Source organism: Macaca thibetana, chromosome 6, assembly GCF_024542745.1.
Source record: "Macaca thibetana thibetana isolate TM-01 chromosome 6, ASM2454274v1, whole genome shotgun sequence".
NCBI classification, from domain to species: Eukaryota; Metazoa; Chordata; class Mammalia; order Primates; family Cercopithecidae; genus Macaca; species Macaca thibetana.
The window spans coordinates 144,526,056-144,544,612 of NC_065583.1; the positions used below are offsets into that span (position 1 = coordinate 144,526,056).

An 18,557-nucleotide genomic window follows, 5' to 3' on the forward strand; every position below is an offset into this window, starting at 1 on the left:
GAACTTTATTAGATTGAAAGACATTAAAGAAAAATAACAATTATTTGCAGTATGTATGTCAACCTTGATTGTTTACTGGATTGAAAAAAAACTACATAAAATGCTCTCTAAATAGTTGGGAAAATTTGAATATGGAATATATGAGATGAAATTGTTAATTTTTTAGGTATAAAACTGACAATGTGATTAGGTAGAAAAATGTCTTTATTTTAGAGTATGTCAAGTTATAACACCAAAAAGAAACTAGGGGTGAAGTGCCATGATGTTTGCAACTTATTTTCAAATGGTTTAGCAAACAAGGTATATTTTAAAAGTTATAATATTTTATATAGAAACACATACAAAGAGAGGAGAGAGAAAGCAAATGTGACACAATATTAACAATGATTAATCTAGGTGAAAGATATATAGATGTTCATTGTACCATTCTTTTAACTTCTCTGTAAGTTTGGAAAACTATAATTAAAAAGTTGTGAGAAGTTATATCTATATGCTCCTCTTAAAATATTATATGAAGATAAGCACTATTATTATTATTATTATTTTTAGAGACAGGGTCTCATTCTGTCACCACGCTGCTCACTGCAACCTCAAACTCTCCCAGACTCAGGTGATCCTCCCACCTCAGCCTCCCATGTGGCTGGGATCATAGGCAAGTACTACCATGCCTATGTTTTTTTGTTTGTAGAAATGAGGTCTTGCTATGTTGCCCAGGCTGGTCTCAAACTCCGGGACTCAAGTGATCCTCCTGCCTCAGCATCCCGAAGTGCTGGGATTACAGCTGCGAACCACCGTACCCAGCCAGCATTATCTTTTCATTTCATCTTCCAGTTGTGTATATTATTGGCTACATTTGCATACCACACAATTGTTCATTTTTTAAAAAACAATATTTTGTTTTGTTCTGTTGTCTACAATAAGGAGAATTCAGATGATAAACTTACAACCAATCATGGCCAAGTCCACTTGAGGAATTGTCTCTGTAGATTCATTTGTAGACTCTCTAATAAGGAGTTTTATGGTCATACGTTTCGTGTTTCCCCTGATGTGCCCTGTTACTGTTCCTCTTGCTGTGGTGTTTCTTCCTGTGGCAAACGTTTCCTTTACCATTTTTCTTGGCTGCTTGCACTTTCATCCACTGCTTAACAGTATGGTTGTGCGGGCTAACACAGATTCTTCTGCGCTTGACATGAAGTCTGTTAGAAAGGGAAGCAAAAGAAAGTCACTGATAGAAAATATATATAAATAACCACTAAGTGACTTACCTGCAGCTCCCACTTTGGGACACTGTATTCCTAGAGACTAAATTCAGACTAAATTTCTGAATTCAGTGTAGAAATGAAGTGAATTCTAAAGTTGAGCACCACAAGGTTCAATTTTGACTTCACAAGCACTGCTGCCTGTGGGTCCTCAGATATCAGCAGAGAGTATTAAAAGAAAGAGGAGGAGAAGAAGGAATTGGATGAGGAGCAGGAGAAGGAGAAAAGGAATGAGAAAAAAGAGGAAGAAGAAAGGAGGAAAAGAGATAATAAAAACCAAGTGAAAACAATTATCTTCCTTGACTTCAAGCTTCACCCAACAAAGCCAATTCATCCTCACAGCCCATCTCAAACACATCCTTAAGGTTTGTTTGAGGTTTTTCTGATCCGTAAGGATTTGTAGATTCTCTCAGCTAGATGCTGTCCTTTTTCCCCTCTGATTCTCCACAATGAGAGTTACTTACCTCTTTTCTGGCACTTAGTTTATGCTGTCTTTTATCTGAATACTCACCTCATCTCTCCTACTGGAGATATGTTCCTTGAAGGAGGAATAGTCTAGAAGTTTCTTGAAAAGGCCTTATTCAAAACTTTAATTTAAAACTTAAACAATTTAAAACTTAAATTAACAAAACAAAACTAAGATATTCTAGGCATTCGTTAACATTTTAATATGATATAGATCTATGACACAGTTCAGAATGTGCTTTCATTTTCATTTTTCTTTTTTTTTGGTTAGATGGAGTTTCACTCTTGTCACCTAGGCTGGAGTGCAATGGTGTGATCTCGGCTCACTGCAACTTCTGCCTCCCAGGTTCAAGTGATTCTTCTGCCCCAGCCTCCCGAGTAGCTGGGATTACAGGTGTGCACCACCACACCCAGATAATTTTTGTATTATTAGTAGAGACGGGGTTTTACCATGTTGGCCAGGCTGGTCTTGAACTCCTGAACTCAGGTGATCCACTCACCTCAGCCCCCAAAGTGCTAGAATTACAGGCATGACCACCATGCCTGGTTCATTTTCATTTTTCTATATGAAGTTCTCACAGTGGGTTGAGAGAATGCTAGGGCAGCACGCACAGTTTCTTTCTTTTTTTTTTTTTTTGAGACCGAGTCTGGCTCTGTGGCCCAGGCTGGAGTGCAGTGGCGCGATCTCAGCTCACTGCAAGCTCCAGCTCCCGGGTTCACGCCATTCTCCTGCCTCAGCCTCCTGAGTAGCTGGGACTACAGGCGCCTGCCACCACGCCCGGCTAATTTTTTGTATTTTTAGTAGAGATGGGGTTTCACCTTGTTAGCCAGGATGGTCTCGATCTCCTGACCTCATGATCCGCCCGTCTCGGCCTCCCAAAGTGCTGGGATTACAGGCTTGAGCCACCGCGCCCGGCCTTGCACGCACAGTTTCTGGTAACTAGAAGAATTTTTTGTTGAAAAAGATATTGGTGACTTCTAATTTCCCCACGAGGGGTCATCAGCTCTTACCAAATGTTACAAATCCTGCTGGCTCTACATATACAGTATTTCTGTGTCCAGATAAATTGAAACTCCTGACCCTGTTATTCAGGGAAAAAACAGAGGTGGAGTAGAGAGTAGGCTGCTGTTGTTCTAGATGACCTAAGTTGAATCATTATCAGCTAATGTAGGGACTCCTGAAATGGGAGAAAAGTGGGGAGAATGGGGGGAAAGTAACAATGAGCTTTAACATAATAAAGCCACCACGTGGGGAATATTAATTTGAAAGAAGTAGAGCATCTTAATAAGAGAACAATATATTCGCTATGTGTATTAGATACAGAGACTTCAAAAAAAAAAAAAGCACCACCTATTTCTCACTATGGTCAGTTGGTTTGCTATCATAGGAGAAAACATGGCTGTACCACTGCTGCGTAGGAAACAAAAACAAACAAACAAACAAACAAACAAAAAACTGGCATTGAAGCTCCTACCCTTTCCAAAGGACTAAAACTCTTGCTTCTCCCTGTGATGTCAGAAAGAAACTGAGCAGATAAAAATTTCAGTGACATGCAGGCCGGGCACAGTAGCTCACGCCTATAATCCCAACACTTTGGGAGGCCGAGGCAGGCAGATCACCTGAGGTCGGGTGATCGAGACCAGCCTGGCCAACATAGTGAAACCCTGTCTCTACTAAAAATACAAAAATTAGCTGGGCATGGTGGCATGCACCTGTAATCCCAGCTACTTGGGAGGCTGAGGTAGGAGAATTGTTTGAACCTGGGAGACGGAGGTTGCAGTGAGCCGAGATCGTGCCACTGCACTCCAGCCTGGGCAACAAGAGGGAAACTCTGTCTCAAAAAAAAAAAAAAAAAAAAAGATTTCAGTGACATGCAGATAAGCCCACAAGTTACACAGGACAGAGCTAGGATTCAAGTCCATTATGAAAATAAGAGAGATGGTACTCAGGGAGGGGCATTGGCACCCGGGCTGAAGGAGAGAACCAGATGGAAGGGATATAGACAGAGGATTCACAGAGGTGGAGGACCATAGGAAAATACGCAACAACTAGCACGTGGGCTTTTTTCAAAGATTGCTGGTGACGCAAGCTCCCAATGTAATTCAACCAGGAAAAAAAATCAGCTACCAGAACACAGCTCCCAAATCTGAGATCCTATGATGTTTTAGAATCCTAAAGTTTAAAAACTTCTTAAATCTCTACTTGGATCCCATGTATTTTCCACCAGGATAGAAAGAGATGAAGTAATGTTGGAAAGGGGGCTGGCCTATTCCACATTCCTTCCCCTACTCGCAATTCCATAGTATTCTGATGGGCACCAATCCCCACCTTCCCAATGGTGAGTTTGTAGGTGGAGAGTTTTGACTATAAGAAATCATGAGGCCAATCCCTGATTTTTTTTTTTTTTCTTAACCCACAGGAGGATAGCTGGAGGTAGTCTGATGGACGTAAAGGGGTGGCCCTGCCATAGAGATTATACCTTTAATACCCCCTAAACTTTATTTCTTTACCCATTCCTCGAAACACAACGTCTCACAACCACATCTGAAAAACTACTCAAGCCTTCCAGATAATTCTATTTAAAAACCTCACATTTTTCTCACAACAAAAAATGTCTGTTTGATTAAGAATCCTCTGACCTCTGCCCAACATAAACAACTTTTTTTTTTGAGACGGAGTCTTACTCTGTCACCCAGGCTGGAGTGCAATGGCGCGATCTTGGCTCACTGCAAGCTCCGCCTCCCGGGTTCACGCCATTCTCCTGCCTCAGCCTCCCGAGTAGCTGGGACTACAGGTGCCTGCCATCACGCCCAGCTAATTTTTTTGTATTTTTAGTAGAGATGGGGTTTCACCGTGTTAGCCAGGATGGTCTCGATCTCCTGACCTCGTGATCCGCCCGCCTCAGCCTCCCAATGTGCTGGGATTACAGGTGTAAGCCACCGCACCTGGCCATGAAAAACAACTTTTTACTGTATTTATGTTCAGAAACATCCAGAAGCTCATTAATGAAGTCACTGTAGAGGAGTTTGAACAAGAAAACTGCTGTCTCAGGCATCAAAAACTACAATGACCATTTATAAGGTATAAAACAAAGGACCTATTTTTAGGCAGAAAAGAAAAAAGCCTAATAAGTTTACTGTACGTTGATTTATATTACTTAATTGTTATTAGTAATACATGCACGGCCGGGCGCGGTGGCTCAAGCCTGTAATCCCAGCACTTTGGGAGGCCGAGACGGGCGGATCACGAGGTCAGGAGATCGAGACCATCCTGGCTAACACCGTGAAACCCCGTCTCTACTAAAAATACAAAAAACTAGCCGGGCGAGGTGGCGGGCGCCTGTAGTCCCAGCTACTCCGGAGGCTGAGGCAGGAGAATGGCGTAAACCCGGGAGGCGGAGCTTGCAGTGAGCTGAGATCCGGCCACTGCACTCCAGCCCGGGCTACAGAGCGAGACTCCGTCTCAAAAAAATAAAATAAAATAAAATAAAAGTAATACATGCTACTTGGGAATTATATTTCCAGTGTTAGCAATGCTTTCTGCATCTTAAATACTTTCTCAAATCTTAAAGTCTTTATACCCAGTCAGGGTTAAGGGACTACATTTTAGATAATGTAGACATGCTCCATACTAAACTAATCTGAAAACAAGAGAATCTTTATCTATTTATGTTGAACATCAGGAAACACAAAGAGAGGATCCGTAACTTATGGTTAAAAAATACTACAGAGTTTAATTTTATTTGAGATTAGGTCATAGCAACTCTGTATTTTTCAGCTTTGTTAGCACAGAGGTCAATTTACAAATTATGCTTGAATAAAGTAAATATTTTTGGATCCAGGTGATTGGCTTCCTAGTACCTCTTTAGTTAAAATTGAGTCCTTTTTAAAATGAAGACTTATGTTTCTGATTATATTTTGCCTTATCACAGCAAAACATCATTTCCATTCCTATGCCTTTCAGATCTCTGACACCTGCTTATCCCAAAGAAACATCCCTGAAAATCCTGTTACCAATAGCTTCCCTGGATAACCTCCAGAATCTGTCTTATACACCCACAGAAACTTGCTGTTTTTTTTTCTCCAAGCCTTTCTGGGAGTCCTATCGGAGCCCTTACAAGCTTCAAGCTTCAAGTCTGAGGTGATATATGCCAATGAGGTGGAAGGAATTGAGAGGAGCTGAAAATTTGGAATTTCTCAGAGCAACTGGAGCAGGTTCAGACAGATTTAGTGCAGCTGTGTCCACTCGACACAAATATCCAGCTGTTTCTAACCACCTAAAGCATTGTCTATCCATGCATTGTCTATCCATGCATTGTCTATGAACTTTTTACTCTCCAACTATTATCAACAGTATTCTTTAAGATTAAATAAAAGACTGGTAGAATCTCAGCCACACATATACCAAGGAGTTTTTCAAAGAAGTTGGGAACTTGGAGCACCCCTGAGAATCCTCACTGGTATGTAGTCCCTGGAGTATCACAGGTGATGCTGGTTCCCAATGACTAAACCACCTGAGCCAATGGAGCCAGGTGGTGGCTTGAACTGAGATGCTGAGGAAATTATCAGTCTTCTCCGTTCTCCCACAAAGACACTCATGCTTAATGCAAGTTTGGATCAAGAATTGTTTCCTCGGCCGGGCGCGGTGGCTCAAGCCTGTAATCCCAGCACTTTGGGAGGCCGAGACGGGCGGATCACGAGGTCAGGAGATCGAGACCATCCTGGCTAACACGGTGAAACCCCGTCTCTACTAAAAAATACAAAAAACTAGCCGGGCGAGGTGGCGGGTGCCTGTAGTCCCAGCTACTCGGGAGGCTGAGGCAGGAGAATGGCGTAAACCCGGGAGGCGGAGCTTGCAGTGAGCTGAGATCCGGCCACTGCACTCCAGCCTGGGCGGCAGAGCGAGACTCCGTCTCAAAAAAAAAAAAAAAAAAAAAAAAAAAAAAAAAAAAAAAGAATTGTTTCCTCCCCTACATCTGACCCTGAGTGTGATCTTTAAACTTTATTCGATCTCAGAACCGTTGAGAATCTTATAAAACCTATGGACCTTCTACAAATGCTCACAGGTTCATACACAAAAATTTCAGGAAGTTCACAGCCCCTAACCTGTTGAAAGTCTATCAACAGACATCTTACAGACTCTTCCTCTGAACTTTTAAGAACCCTTATCTTGGAGCAGTTTTTCCTCAAAATTGAATAATAGATAAATCCCTCTGAAAGGGGGTAAAATACATTTCAAGTTCCAGAGATCATCTTAAATCATAAGATGATCTGCAGAACCCAGCTGGCTAAAGAGTCCCCTGGAGACTCTAGGCAGACAGAACCCATTTTGTCACCACTGCATCCCCAGCATATAGAACAGTGCCTGGCGCATAATCATTAATTCATTAATATTTGTTGAATTCACTGAAAGAATAAGGTTTCTGAGTGACTCGGGAACTCAGGGATAAGCAACGGGTTTATTTATAGCCCAAAGAAAGGAGCACCAAATGACTCACTAGCATCACCTGGAGCCACAAATGGTGTTTAAACCTGCATGCCAGGGAGATGCCTGATACTCAGATGCAGTAGAGTTTGGAGAGGGCATTTTATGGTTAGTCCCACCACTGTTTTAGAATGACATTGGAGGTATACAGTGTTCTGAACTAAGAGACCTGGGTTCACATCCCGTTTCTGCAATTCACGAGCTGTACACAAGTGAACCGTGCGTGTAACCTGAGTCACAGCTTTCTCCTGTGTGTGATCGGGAGATCATTTATGCTTTCCTCACAGCATTGTTGTCAGAATCCAGATTTGCTAAATACCAATGCAGTTCAGATGTTGGAGCCTCCATAGAGATGTTAAGTACATAGACAAACAAAGCTTTTAATAACTGAGCCGGCCGGGCGCGGTGGCTCAAGCCTGTAATCCCAGCACTTTGGGAGGCCGAGACGGGCGGATCACGAGGTCAGGAGATCGAGACCATCCTGGCTAACACGGTGAAACCCCGTCTCTACTAAAAAATACAAAAAACTAGCCGGGCGCGGTGGCGGGCGCCTGTAGTCCCAACTACTTGGGAGGCTGAGGCAGGAGAATGGCGTGAACCCGGGAGGCGGAGCTTGCAGTGAGCTGAGATCCGGCCACTGCACTCCAGCCTGGGCGGCAGAGCGAGACTCCGTCTCAAAAAAAAAAAAAATTAAAAAAAAAAAAATAACTGAGCCAGGGGCAGGGCTGGGAAGTTTCATCATGAGCCAACACCACAGAATCAAAAGCAGAGATTGGATTGGCATTTGTGATTGTATTGCATATAGCACTGTGACAGGTATAGATATTTACACACTTCTTTTTGAACCTTTTCTTCTGTTTTTGCCTTTTTATTATTGTGGTGGTGGTGGTTTTTTGAGACAGGATTTAACTCTGTCACCCAGGTTGGGGTGCAGTGCCATGATCACGGCTCACTGCAGCCTCAAACTGGGCTCAATGATCCTCCAATCTTAGCCTCCCGAATAGCTGGGACTACAGGTGCATGCCACCATGCCTGGCTAGTTTTAAAGTTTTTTTGTAGAGATGAGGTCTCGCCATGTTGCCCAGGCTGGTCTTGAACACCTGGTCTCAAGCGAACCCCTGCCTTGGCCTCCCAAAGTGCTAGGATAACAGGCATAAGCCACCACACACGGCCTACCTTTTGGAACCTTATAATATGCTCCTGATGAATTCAGAAAGTAGAAATGACAGCAACCCATACACTGGAAAAGGTTAAAAGCCATGAAATATAACAGAGTCATCTTTTATTTGGGGTTTTGTTTTGCTGAGGAAAGTCGTGAACACTTTTCGGTGACTGGGGGAGTTTAGTGCTAACCACAGCACTACAGGGTGGAAGTAGATGGTGCACTGGTATGGGGCTCAGGACATCTTCGGACAGAGAGACTATGAATTTACTCCAGGGAGCCTGGGGCCTAACGGACAGAATATTTACTCTTCCCTCCCTTGTTTGGATGACTGTTTGTATGTTGTAATCAAGCAAAGCCTTTCCAACCTGTTATTCGATGGTCAGGGAAATAATCATTGTGCAGGTTTAGACCTCCTGGCTGAAGAGCACTCACATGACAGCAGCCAAGTCACAATCCCCATCAGCTCTCTGGATGCGACACGTATTCACTCTTTCCAGAAGCCTTCTGGAAATGTGATGTGAAACCTCTGTGCAACAGCTGGAGGCAATGGGAAGTATGGCTAAAAGAAGAAAAGAAAGAAAATGTTAAATCTTACAGTTTATAGAACACTGGCATGGTTCTCATTTTAAAGATTTCAGAGAAACAGAATGTTAATCCACACAAACAAGGGGCAAACACGACTTTGTGAATACAGACTTGGGGCAGGATGTGGGGAAAAGAAAGAGATCAGCCTGTTACTGTGTCTATATAGAAAGAAGTAGACATAAGAGACTCCATTTTGTTCTGTATTTAAGATGCTGTTAATCTGTGACCCTACCCCCAACCTTGTCCTTGCAAGAGACATATGCTGTGGTAACTCAAGGTTTAATGGATTTTGGGCGTGCAGGGTGTGACTTTGTTCCTAGATAAGCTAGGTATTGTCTAAGGTTTCTCCCCATGTGATAGACTGAAACTATGCTGCCAAAAGGTTTATGGGAGATGTTTGCATATGCATCTCAAGGCACAGCTTTGTCCTTTGAACTTATTCATGTCACAGAGGTGTTTGTTCATATGTCTTACTGCCGATTTCCTCTTTTTTCTTTGTTTATATTGTCCTGCCACTCCCCTGTCTTTAAGATGGTAAAGATAATTATCAATAAATACTAAGGGAACTCAGAGACCGGGGCCGGCGTGGGTCCTCTGTAAGCTGAGCGCCGGTCCCCTGGGCCCCCGCTTTTCTTTCTCTATACTTTGTCTCTGTGTCTTATTTCTTTTCTCAAGTCTCTCGTTCCACCTTACGAGAAACACCCACAGGTGTGGAGGGGCAGGCCACCCCTTCACAGGACATGTCCCCACTTTCTGGAATTTAAGCTATATTTGTGAAAGAGAAAATGTAAATTTAGGCAAAGACATAAAACAAGTGAAAGAGATGAAAAGAGTTACAGACAAGGATTCTGGTGGTACTGCAAACTGATCAAAGATGAAAGGAGTTAGGTCTGCACAGTGTTTCATGCATTTTGGAGCTGGAAAAGCATCAATTGTTCAGCAAACATTTATTGATTGCCCATTCTGTGACAGGCCCTGAGCTCTACATTCAAAGTCGAAATAAACAAGGCATAATCTGTCCTTGTGATGCTTAGTAGTGCAGTGGGAGGCAGGCCATAAACAAATAATCCCAACACAGTAAAATAAGTGTTAAAGAGTTATGTTAAAAGTGTTATGGGATTACACATGAAAAAAGCCAGATTTAAAAGGCCATACTGTATAATTCCCTTTATATGAAAGATCCAGAATGGGCAAATCCATAAAGACAGAAAGTAGATTAGTGGTTGCCAGGGGCTGGGGGGCTAAGGGATGGAGAGGGACGAATGAAAGGAGGGGACAGGGAGTGACTGCGAACAGGTACAAGATCTCTTTTTGGAGTGATGAAAATGTGCTGGAATGAGATATTGGTAATCACACAGTTCTGTGAATATATTGAAGACCACTGAATTTTATACTTTAAAATGGAGAATTTTATTCAGTTGTTCCTACATTTATTAATGCATTTATTTCCTAAAACTAATTGCTTCTTTCTTTAGCTATGCTGTGCTGCCTAAGTCAAACTCTTAATATCCTGAACATGGTGTTGGGTTTATCCACGTATCCACCCATTCATTCATTCACCCATCTCACTATATGCGAATCACTATGCTAGACCCTGAAGGTAGAAAGATGAAGAGTTACTAGCCTCAAAGATTAGTTGTGACCCAAGCAACTCTAATAGGAAACGTACTTTCAGAAGCATGGTAGCAATTAAGAATCACAAGAAAATCTGTGTGTTTAGGAATTTGAGTTATCTGAGTGCTGATATGAATTCAAACAGTCTTAAGCCCGAAGAGTACCAGGGACCTATATATATACTTAGTAAAATGGATTGCATTTCTCAAATATTAATATAAACGTAGGATGGGCTCAGCTGGAGATCACTTGATCTAAGTCAGATTAACTATAAAAAGGCAAGAAGCAGGCCAGCATTTATTACATGTTAGTAGGTGCAACTAGTGCCCTCCAGAGGAAGCAGAAAATATAACAGGCCAGGAAACAACCTTGGAGAGAACACGGGAAGTTAGGCAATGGAGAACGTAAACTGGGTAGTTCCGAACAGGGCAACTGTAAAATTCTGTTAGGTAACATCGCCCCCTAGAGGTTCCCTCCTGTCAGAAAGAATATTTCCATTTTTAAAAAGCCATCAGCTGCTTCCGTTTATTTCAATTATGACTCTAGAATTTCCATATAGTAGAGATTGTGGTGTGTCAATTAGGCTGAAAAAGATGATTATGTGACATTTCTTCAGTATTTACATAGTTTTGTTCAGATGATACTGAACAATGGTTGTTGGGGAGGCAAGCTGCTAAGAGATCAGGGAGGCCAAAACCTGTCTGCAAAAACCACCTTGGTCGGAATATAATGGAAAATAATCAGTTTATGTTCCAGAATTGGAGTTCACACAAACACAAACCTGTATGATGGAGAAGGGGTTCCCTTGAAGAGAAATATGTGACTATTACTGAAAATAAGAGAAGTCTTGCAGAGTGGGCTTGATAAAGCAACGGAGTCTAGAGGTATGAACGAGCAAGGATCGGAGGTATGCTGCAAGACTTTGCCTGATCCACCCCCAACTGCCTCTCTAACCCCTCCTAGAGGTGCTCCCTTTGCTTTGGGAAGGACAAAGTCCAGCAGATCCACCTGGGAATTTCTCTGAAAAGTGATTTGTGAGATCAGCAGATGCGTTTCCCAGCTGGCCTCAGAAGCAGGCACTGAGGTTAGCTCTCTGGAGGAAGTGGGCAACCACCAGTGGGTTTCAAATGGATCCAGAGCAGCTGCCCAACAGAGGAACCACAAAACTGGGAGTAAGGTTTCTGATTAGGCAAGGAATCATCCCTCCTACAGTATCAGACCAACTTCCCCCAGACTCTTAGAGGGAAAGTACCCCTCTCCGGAACCCACTATTTGAGAATTGTCAAGAATATTTGGATTGAGAAATCCTGCAGCAACTTTGTAATTACTGCCAGGCAAGAAAGTGGGGACCCGGAACATCACAATTTCTACTCACCAGCCAGTGAAGCCCAGAGTATAGGAGTTCCATGGGCAGCATCTGATGTGTCTATGCAGTGAATTGAAATCAGTATTTAAATCATATTTGAATCCGTTTGCTCTGGCACTTTTGAGATTGTATCAACTTTTGCTTCATTAAAAATACTGGTGTGCTTCTGTAGAGTGTGTGTGAAAGAAAGTAGGGGGAAAATATTTCTAACAAAAGAGAAAATGTGGCAAGGGCTATGTGATAAACAGAATGATATCTGGAACACTAAAAGGCAGAAGCAATAAATTATAACATAGAGACTTAGGTTCATCTTTATCAAGGTGGTGGCATTTGAGCTGAAAACTTGAAAATGGATAGAATATGAATAGGGCAGTAAATATAGAGGAGACAGTGGGTGTAAAGATACAAATGTGGAAAAAGGCAGATTCATGCCAATTTGATTGGAATATAGAATTTACGAATGTAAGTTGTAGGAGGATGACATGAAAAGCATTTTGAGACCAGACAGCTTTATATTTTATACCAATAACATAAGTTCAGTAACCTCTTTCTATGGAAACTTTAAAAATCAAGACATGATAATTCACCTAAACTAATACTTCTGTGGAAATGTAGATATGAATAAATAAATGATGACTTTACTACTATTCTCCTTTCCTCGTGAAATATTTCAACACAGAGGAACTACCAAGAATAATAAAAACACCTATATACTCATCACCCAAATGTTATTAATGTTAAATCTTTTCCATATTTGCCTTCAGTCTTATTTTTAAGTAACTGTTTCCAGTACTTTACTGTAACAAGCAAGGCTACAACAAACGTCCTAATGATAACAGACATTTATTGAGTTCTTACTTTGTGCCAGGCACTAGTGTAACTGCCATGTGTGAATTAATTTATATAATCTACACAGCAACTATATATAGAAGGAAGTATATTAATCACCATTTTATAAATGGGTAATAATATAGAGAAAAACTACATAACTTCCCGGAGATCAAAGGACCAAGAAATAACTGGTGGGGCTGGAATTTGAATATATGCATTCTGGCACTTTTTAGACCTTTTGGTTACACTTTATTTATTTATTTATTTTATTACAACTAAGATCTGAAAAATATTGTCTTCCCATTCATAAATATGGAATTATCTCTCTAGCTATTCAGATTTTCCTGGTCCTCCAAGATCTTTACGAAAATAACGATAAGTAAGTCATGCTGCTATAAGGACACATGCACACGTATGTTTATTGTGGCACTGTTCACAATAGCAAAGACTTGGAATCAACCCAAATGTCCATGACAGACTGGATTAAGAAAATGTGGCACATATACACCATGGAATACTATGCAGCCATAAAAAAGGATGAGTTCGTGTCCTTTGTAGGGACATGGATACAGCTGGAAACCATCATTCTTAGCAAACTATTGCAAGAACAGAAAACAAAATACCGCATGTTCTCACTCATAGGTGGGAATTGAACAATGAGAACACTTGGACACAGGAAGGGGATCATCACACACCGGGTCCTATTGTGGGGAGGAAGGGGGAGGGATAGCATTAGGAGGAATACCTAATGTAAATGACGAGTTAATGGGTGCAGCACACCAACATGGCACATGTATACATATGTAACAAACCTGCACGTTGTGCACATTGTACCCTAGAACTTAAATTAAAAAAAAAAAAAAGTCTTAGAACACAGAGGTCAGTGAAAACCTTAACTGGTGGGAATAGAGAGAAAACAAACTGAGATAGTATTTTAGAAGACATAAGTTAAAAAAAGAAAAGTTTGACGAACTGTCTACTGAAACATGCAATTTTTCCCATAACAGACAGTAAATTATAACTGAAAATTGTAAAAAAAAATAAATAAAATTAAAAGAATGATAAGATAATGTTGTATATCTTAGATCTATATTTAGGTACCTTTTAAATTTTGTTGTATTGTGAATGAGCTTTTTAAAAATACTTTTTTCTAATTAGTTAATTTTTATGTATAAGAATTCTATTGATTATTTAATGTTGCTCTTGTATCCAGCAACCTTGCTGAATTTTTTTATTTGTGATAGTTTGGAATAGATACTCCAGTTTTATAGGTAAATCGTCATTTTTATCTCTTTCTTTCTCAATTCCTGTGTAGGAAATAAAGGCTTTTTCTCTTTTAAAATCTGTTACTTTGCTAAATCCCTAGAACAGTGCCTAGCCCATTGAAAGTTCAACACATAATTTTAAATTGCTGTGGTGGATCAATCTATTTTCTTCCTTGCCCTCCTGGGATAAACCATACTTATTCATAACATATTAATTTTTATATCTTGTATAAGATTTGCTATTTATTAATATTTTTGCACCTCTGTTCATAAATTCATCTACACTTTTACACCCTGTTACCATCCTTCCATGTTTTGGGTATTAAGGGGTATGTTAATCTCAACAATGCATTGGGTATTCTTCTCTGTTCTTCCATCCTTTGAAAGAGTTTGTATAAGATAAAGATTTTCGGTTCCTCCAATTTTTGGTAAAACTTCAAAAACTATCTAGGCCTGGTGTCTGAGGAAAGATAAAATTTAAGTTGGATTTGTTATTGGCTAACTTGTGTGTGTGTGTGTAAATAAATACATATATATATATTTACATATATATATATTTATTATTTTTCCAAGAAATTATTCATTTTATCCATAATTTCTACTTTATTCTCACAAAATTTCATAGGTTTATCTTACTGTATTTGCAGTCATGACTCTTTTTTTAAATTCTTAGTGTTTGAAGAGAAGTTTCCTGTGCAAAGTAACAGTTTAAAAGTTTGAGCCAGGTGTGGTGGCTCATACCTATAATCCCACTACTTTGGGAGACTGAGGTGGGAGGATTGCTTGAGGCCAGGAGTTCAGGACCAGCCTGGGCAACATAGTGAGACCCTGTCTCTACAAAAAATTTAAAAGATTAGCCAGGCGTTGTGGCCCACCTACTCGGAGGCTAAGGCAGGGGGATCGCTTGAGCCCAGGAGTTGGAGGCTTTGATCCGCCACTGCGTTATAGGAAAGGGGTCCCCATCCAGACCCCAAGAGAGGGTTATTGGATTTCATGCAAGAAAGAATTTAGGGCAACTCTGCAGTGCAAAGTGAAAGCAAGTTTATTAAGAAAGCAAAGGAATAAAAGAATGGCTACTTCAAAGAGCAGCCCTGAGGGCGACTGGTTGCTCATTTGTATGGTTATTTCTTGATGATATGCTAAACAAGGAGTGGACTATTCACGCCCTCCCCCTCCCCCTCCCCCCCTTTTTTTTTGAGAGGGAGTCTCCTCTGTGGCCCAGGCTGGAGTGCAGTGGAGCGATCTCTGCTCACTGCAAGCTCTGCCTCCCGGGTTCACCCCATTCTCCTGGCTCAGCCTCCCCGGTAGCTGGGCTACAGGCCCCCACCAGCACACCTGGCTAATTTTTTTTGTATTTTTAGTAGAGATGGGGTTTGTGTTAGCCAGGATGGTCTCATCTCCTGACCTCGTGATCCGCCCGCCTCGGCCTCCCTAAGTGCTAGGATTACAGGCGTGAGCCACCACCGTGCCCGGCCCATGTCTCCCCTTTTTAGACCATAGGGTAACCTCCTGACGTTGCCATGGCATTTGTAAACTGTCATGGCGCTGATGGGAGTGTAGTAGTGAGAGCGACCAGAAGTTACTCTTGGGGCTATTTTGGTTTTGGTAGGATTTAGCTGACTTCTTCACTGCAACCTGTTTTATTAGCAAGGTCTTTTATGACCTGTATTTTTTGCTGACCTATCTCATCCTGTGACTTAGATGGGAAGGCAGCTTAGTAGGTTTCTGCCTCATTTTACCTAGCTCCTATTTTAAGATGGAGTTGCTCTGGTTCACTCGCCTCTGACAATTGCATTGCAGCCTGGGCGACAGAGACCTTGTCTCTGATAATAAATACATGTTTGGATATAAATAATAATATATATTTATAAACTTACAAGTGTAAGTTGCTGAGAAACAAAGCATTCAACTCATGGGTTAAAGAGGAAACCACAAAATCTTATTCTGGAAAATAGTGAAAGTACTATTTATTATAATGGGTGGGATACAGTTAAATTTAGCCCTAAATGCATTTATTTAAAACACATATACGGAAAAAACGTGTGTTCAACTAAAAACCCGGAAAAGGAAAATCAGAAGAAACAAAGCACGAGAAAAAAAAAAAAGAAAAGCACGACGTTATGGCGCTTCGGGGCTGTCGCGCTACTGGTATCTGTAGTCGTGGCTACTGCGGACCAGGAGAGACTGAAGTGGAAAACCGCGGGCGGTAGCGGAAGACGAGACCAAGGAAGAGAGTGGGAAGTGCAGAGTGACAGCTACAAGAAACCGGTGGCGCGGGACGTCGTCCACCTGGGCGACGTCCAGCTGCCCTTGCGGCCTCTGCGCGTGCGCAACCTGGTTGGCGCCCCTGACCTGGTGAGCAGGTTTCTTTAAGGCCGTGGACGGTTCCTACCGGCGCGGGGAGAGGACTGGGCGTGAAGAAGCTGCCGAAGTGTAACAAGTACTACGCGAAGGGTAGGGTGGAGTCCCAGGCATTGCTTGACGGCCGGACGCGGAGACGCCCACGTCTCCCGCAAGCGCACGCCTGGACCCAGGGCAGCCGGCTGGGGCGCCCAGGACCAGGCCTGGCCTACCGCGGGCTGCCCTTCGCAGAGCTGCAGGAGAAATCTAGTTGTATTGTGCACGCATTTCCTTAACCCTTACTAGTATTTTTTTTGATTGATCAGTTTTTGATGCGGGTATGTTAAACTGTTACTGGGATTGTGCCAGCTTTTTTTTTTTTTTTTTTTTTTTTTCTTCTTGCAATTCTGTCTACTTTTCTGATATAACACTTGGGGTTATGTTTTCAGACGCCTAAGTACACTGCTGGTCCACAGCCAGGATTAGAATGAGGCAGGAGCCTCAGGTGCAGAATTTAAGGAACCGCCAAAAGAGCTCCGTAATGAAGATGAGCAATATTTGGATGCAATATTTTTCAAAATAAAAATTAATGCAAAAAAGTCTATGATTAGTAAAATGCTGCAATTTTAAATAAAAAAAAATCTGACTGCATTTTGACGACTCGATCACCTCTCTTGCCTCACAGGAGTCTGGGCCCTAGAGATAGCTTTTCGGTGAAGTGAACTTTTTTATCTTTCGGTAAGATTCCTCTGTTTCTACTGTAGCTTTTTGCTTAAATAGTATTTTTCTGTTATTGACATTGCTATACTGATCTTTTGGTTTGTATTCATTTATTCTATCTTTTTTACGATTTTAAATCCTTTTTCTTTGCTTTCTATTCTTTCTGTTGGAAAGGTATTTTCTATATTTCCTTTATTAATATTTTTCTACTAAAAATTTAGCCTGAGTTGAGTCAAGAAAAATCTCACTTGGGAAAATGTCTGCAGTATCTAGTACTGACATGTTTCTTTTTGAATCTTAGAAGTGTGTTATTTTACTAATGAAAGTGATAGTCATGTCAGTAAAATTCTAGAAGCATTTATAGAGTGCTGCCTACATTGTATCAGTCTTTGTAACAGACACCGAGTATATAAGAATTAATAAGTCATAGACCTACTCTCAGGGCACCTACAATTAGCAGACTTTTTTTTTTCTTCTTCTCCTTCAGGTGGGATCTTGCTCTGTCACCCAAGCCAGAGTGCTGGAGTGCAGTGGTACAAACACAGCTGACTGCAGTCTTCACCTCCTGGGCTCAAGTGATCATCTTGCCTCAGCCTCCCGTGTAGCTGGGACCACCGGTGCACACCACCATGCCCGGCTAACTTTCTTTATTTTTTTGTAGAGATGGGGTCTCACTTTGTGCCCAGGCTGAGCAGACATTTTTCTAACATTATCTCATTACACATCTCTGCTGCATTTAACACTTGCCCATTCCTTCCTTGAAAATTTCCATATTCTTAATTACCAGTCTCTTCTAATTTTCTGAATAATGAGAAACTATGTCCAGGCGCGGTGGCTCATGCCTGTAATCCCAGCACTTTGGGAGGCTGAGGCAGGTGGATCACAAGATCAGAAGTTCAAGACCAGCCTGGCCAAGATGGTGAAACCCCATCTTTACTAAAAATACAAAAAATTAGCTGGGCGTGGTGGCAGACACCTGTAATCCCAGCTACTCAGGAGGCTGAGGCAGCGAATTGCTTGAACCCGGGAGGTGGAGGTTGCAGTGAGTCGAGATTGCGCCACTGCACTTCAGCCTGGGTGACAGAGCGAGACTCCATCTCATTAAAAAAAACAAAAACAAAAAACAGAAATTACTTTCTCTGCTTCTTGAATGCGTCCTCCTTTGCCCTTTCCTCAATAGTTAGCATTCTCAAAGTTCCATCCCTAACCTACTGCTCTTTTCTTTCCACATCTCATGTTTAAAATTTTTACTATGTTGGTAACTTCAAAATGGGTTTTTTACCTCTACCCAAATATTCTGATGTATATCCACCTGCTATTGAACATGCACTTGGATATCCCACAGGCACCCCAAACTCAACAGAGCCCCAACTGAAGACATCATCTCACTTTAAATCTACTTCTGTTTTCCTTTTCTCATCTCATTTAATCACTTTGTACTGTTATCGAAGTGTAATTCTGT

At 41.5% G+C, this 18,557-nt stretch overlaps 1 protein-coding gene across 2 annotated transcripts in view; it reads right to left on the minus strand.

The window, feature by feature from the left end:
* Positions 1 to 305: 305 nt before the first annotated feature.
* The window catches only part of CCL28 (C-C motif chemokine ligand 28), a 31,760-nt gene continuing 13,508 nt past the window's right edge, over positions 306 to 18,557 (minus strand). Inside the window, exons 2-4 of one of the 2 annotated variants that reach the window (XM_050793492.1) lie at positions 8,807 to 8,933; positions 3,438 to 3,535; positions 1,056 to 1,196 (exon numbers count right to left, since the gene is read on the minus strand). In XM_050793492.1, coding sequence (XP_050649449.1) covers positions 1,132 to 1,196; positions 3,438 to 3,535; positions 8,807 to 8,933 — 290 coding nt within the window. In that variant the 3' untranslated portion in view covers positions 1,056 to 1,131. Of the gene's footprint in view, positions 1,197 to 3,437; positions 3,536 to 8,806; positions 8,934 to 18,557 lie in introns of both variants that reach the window. The other variant, XM_050793491.1, reaches the window with a different exon arrangement.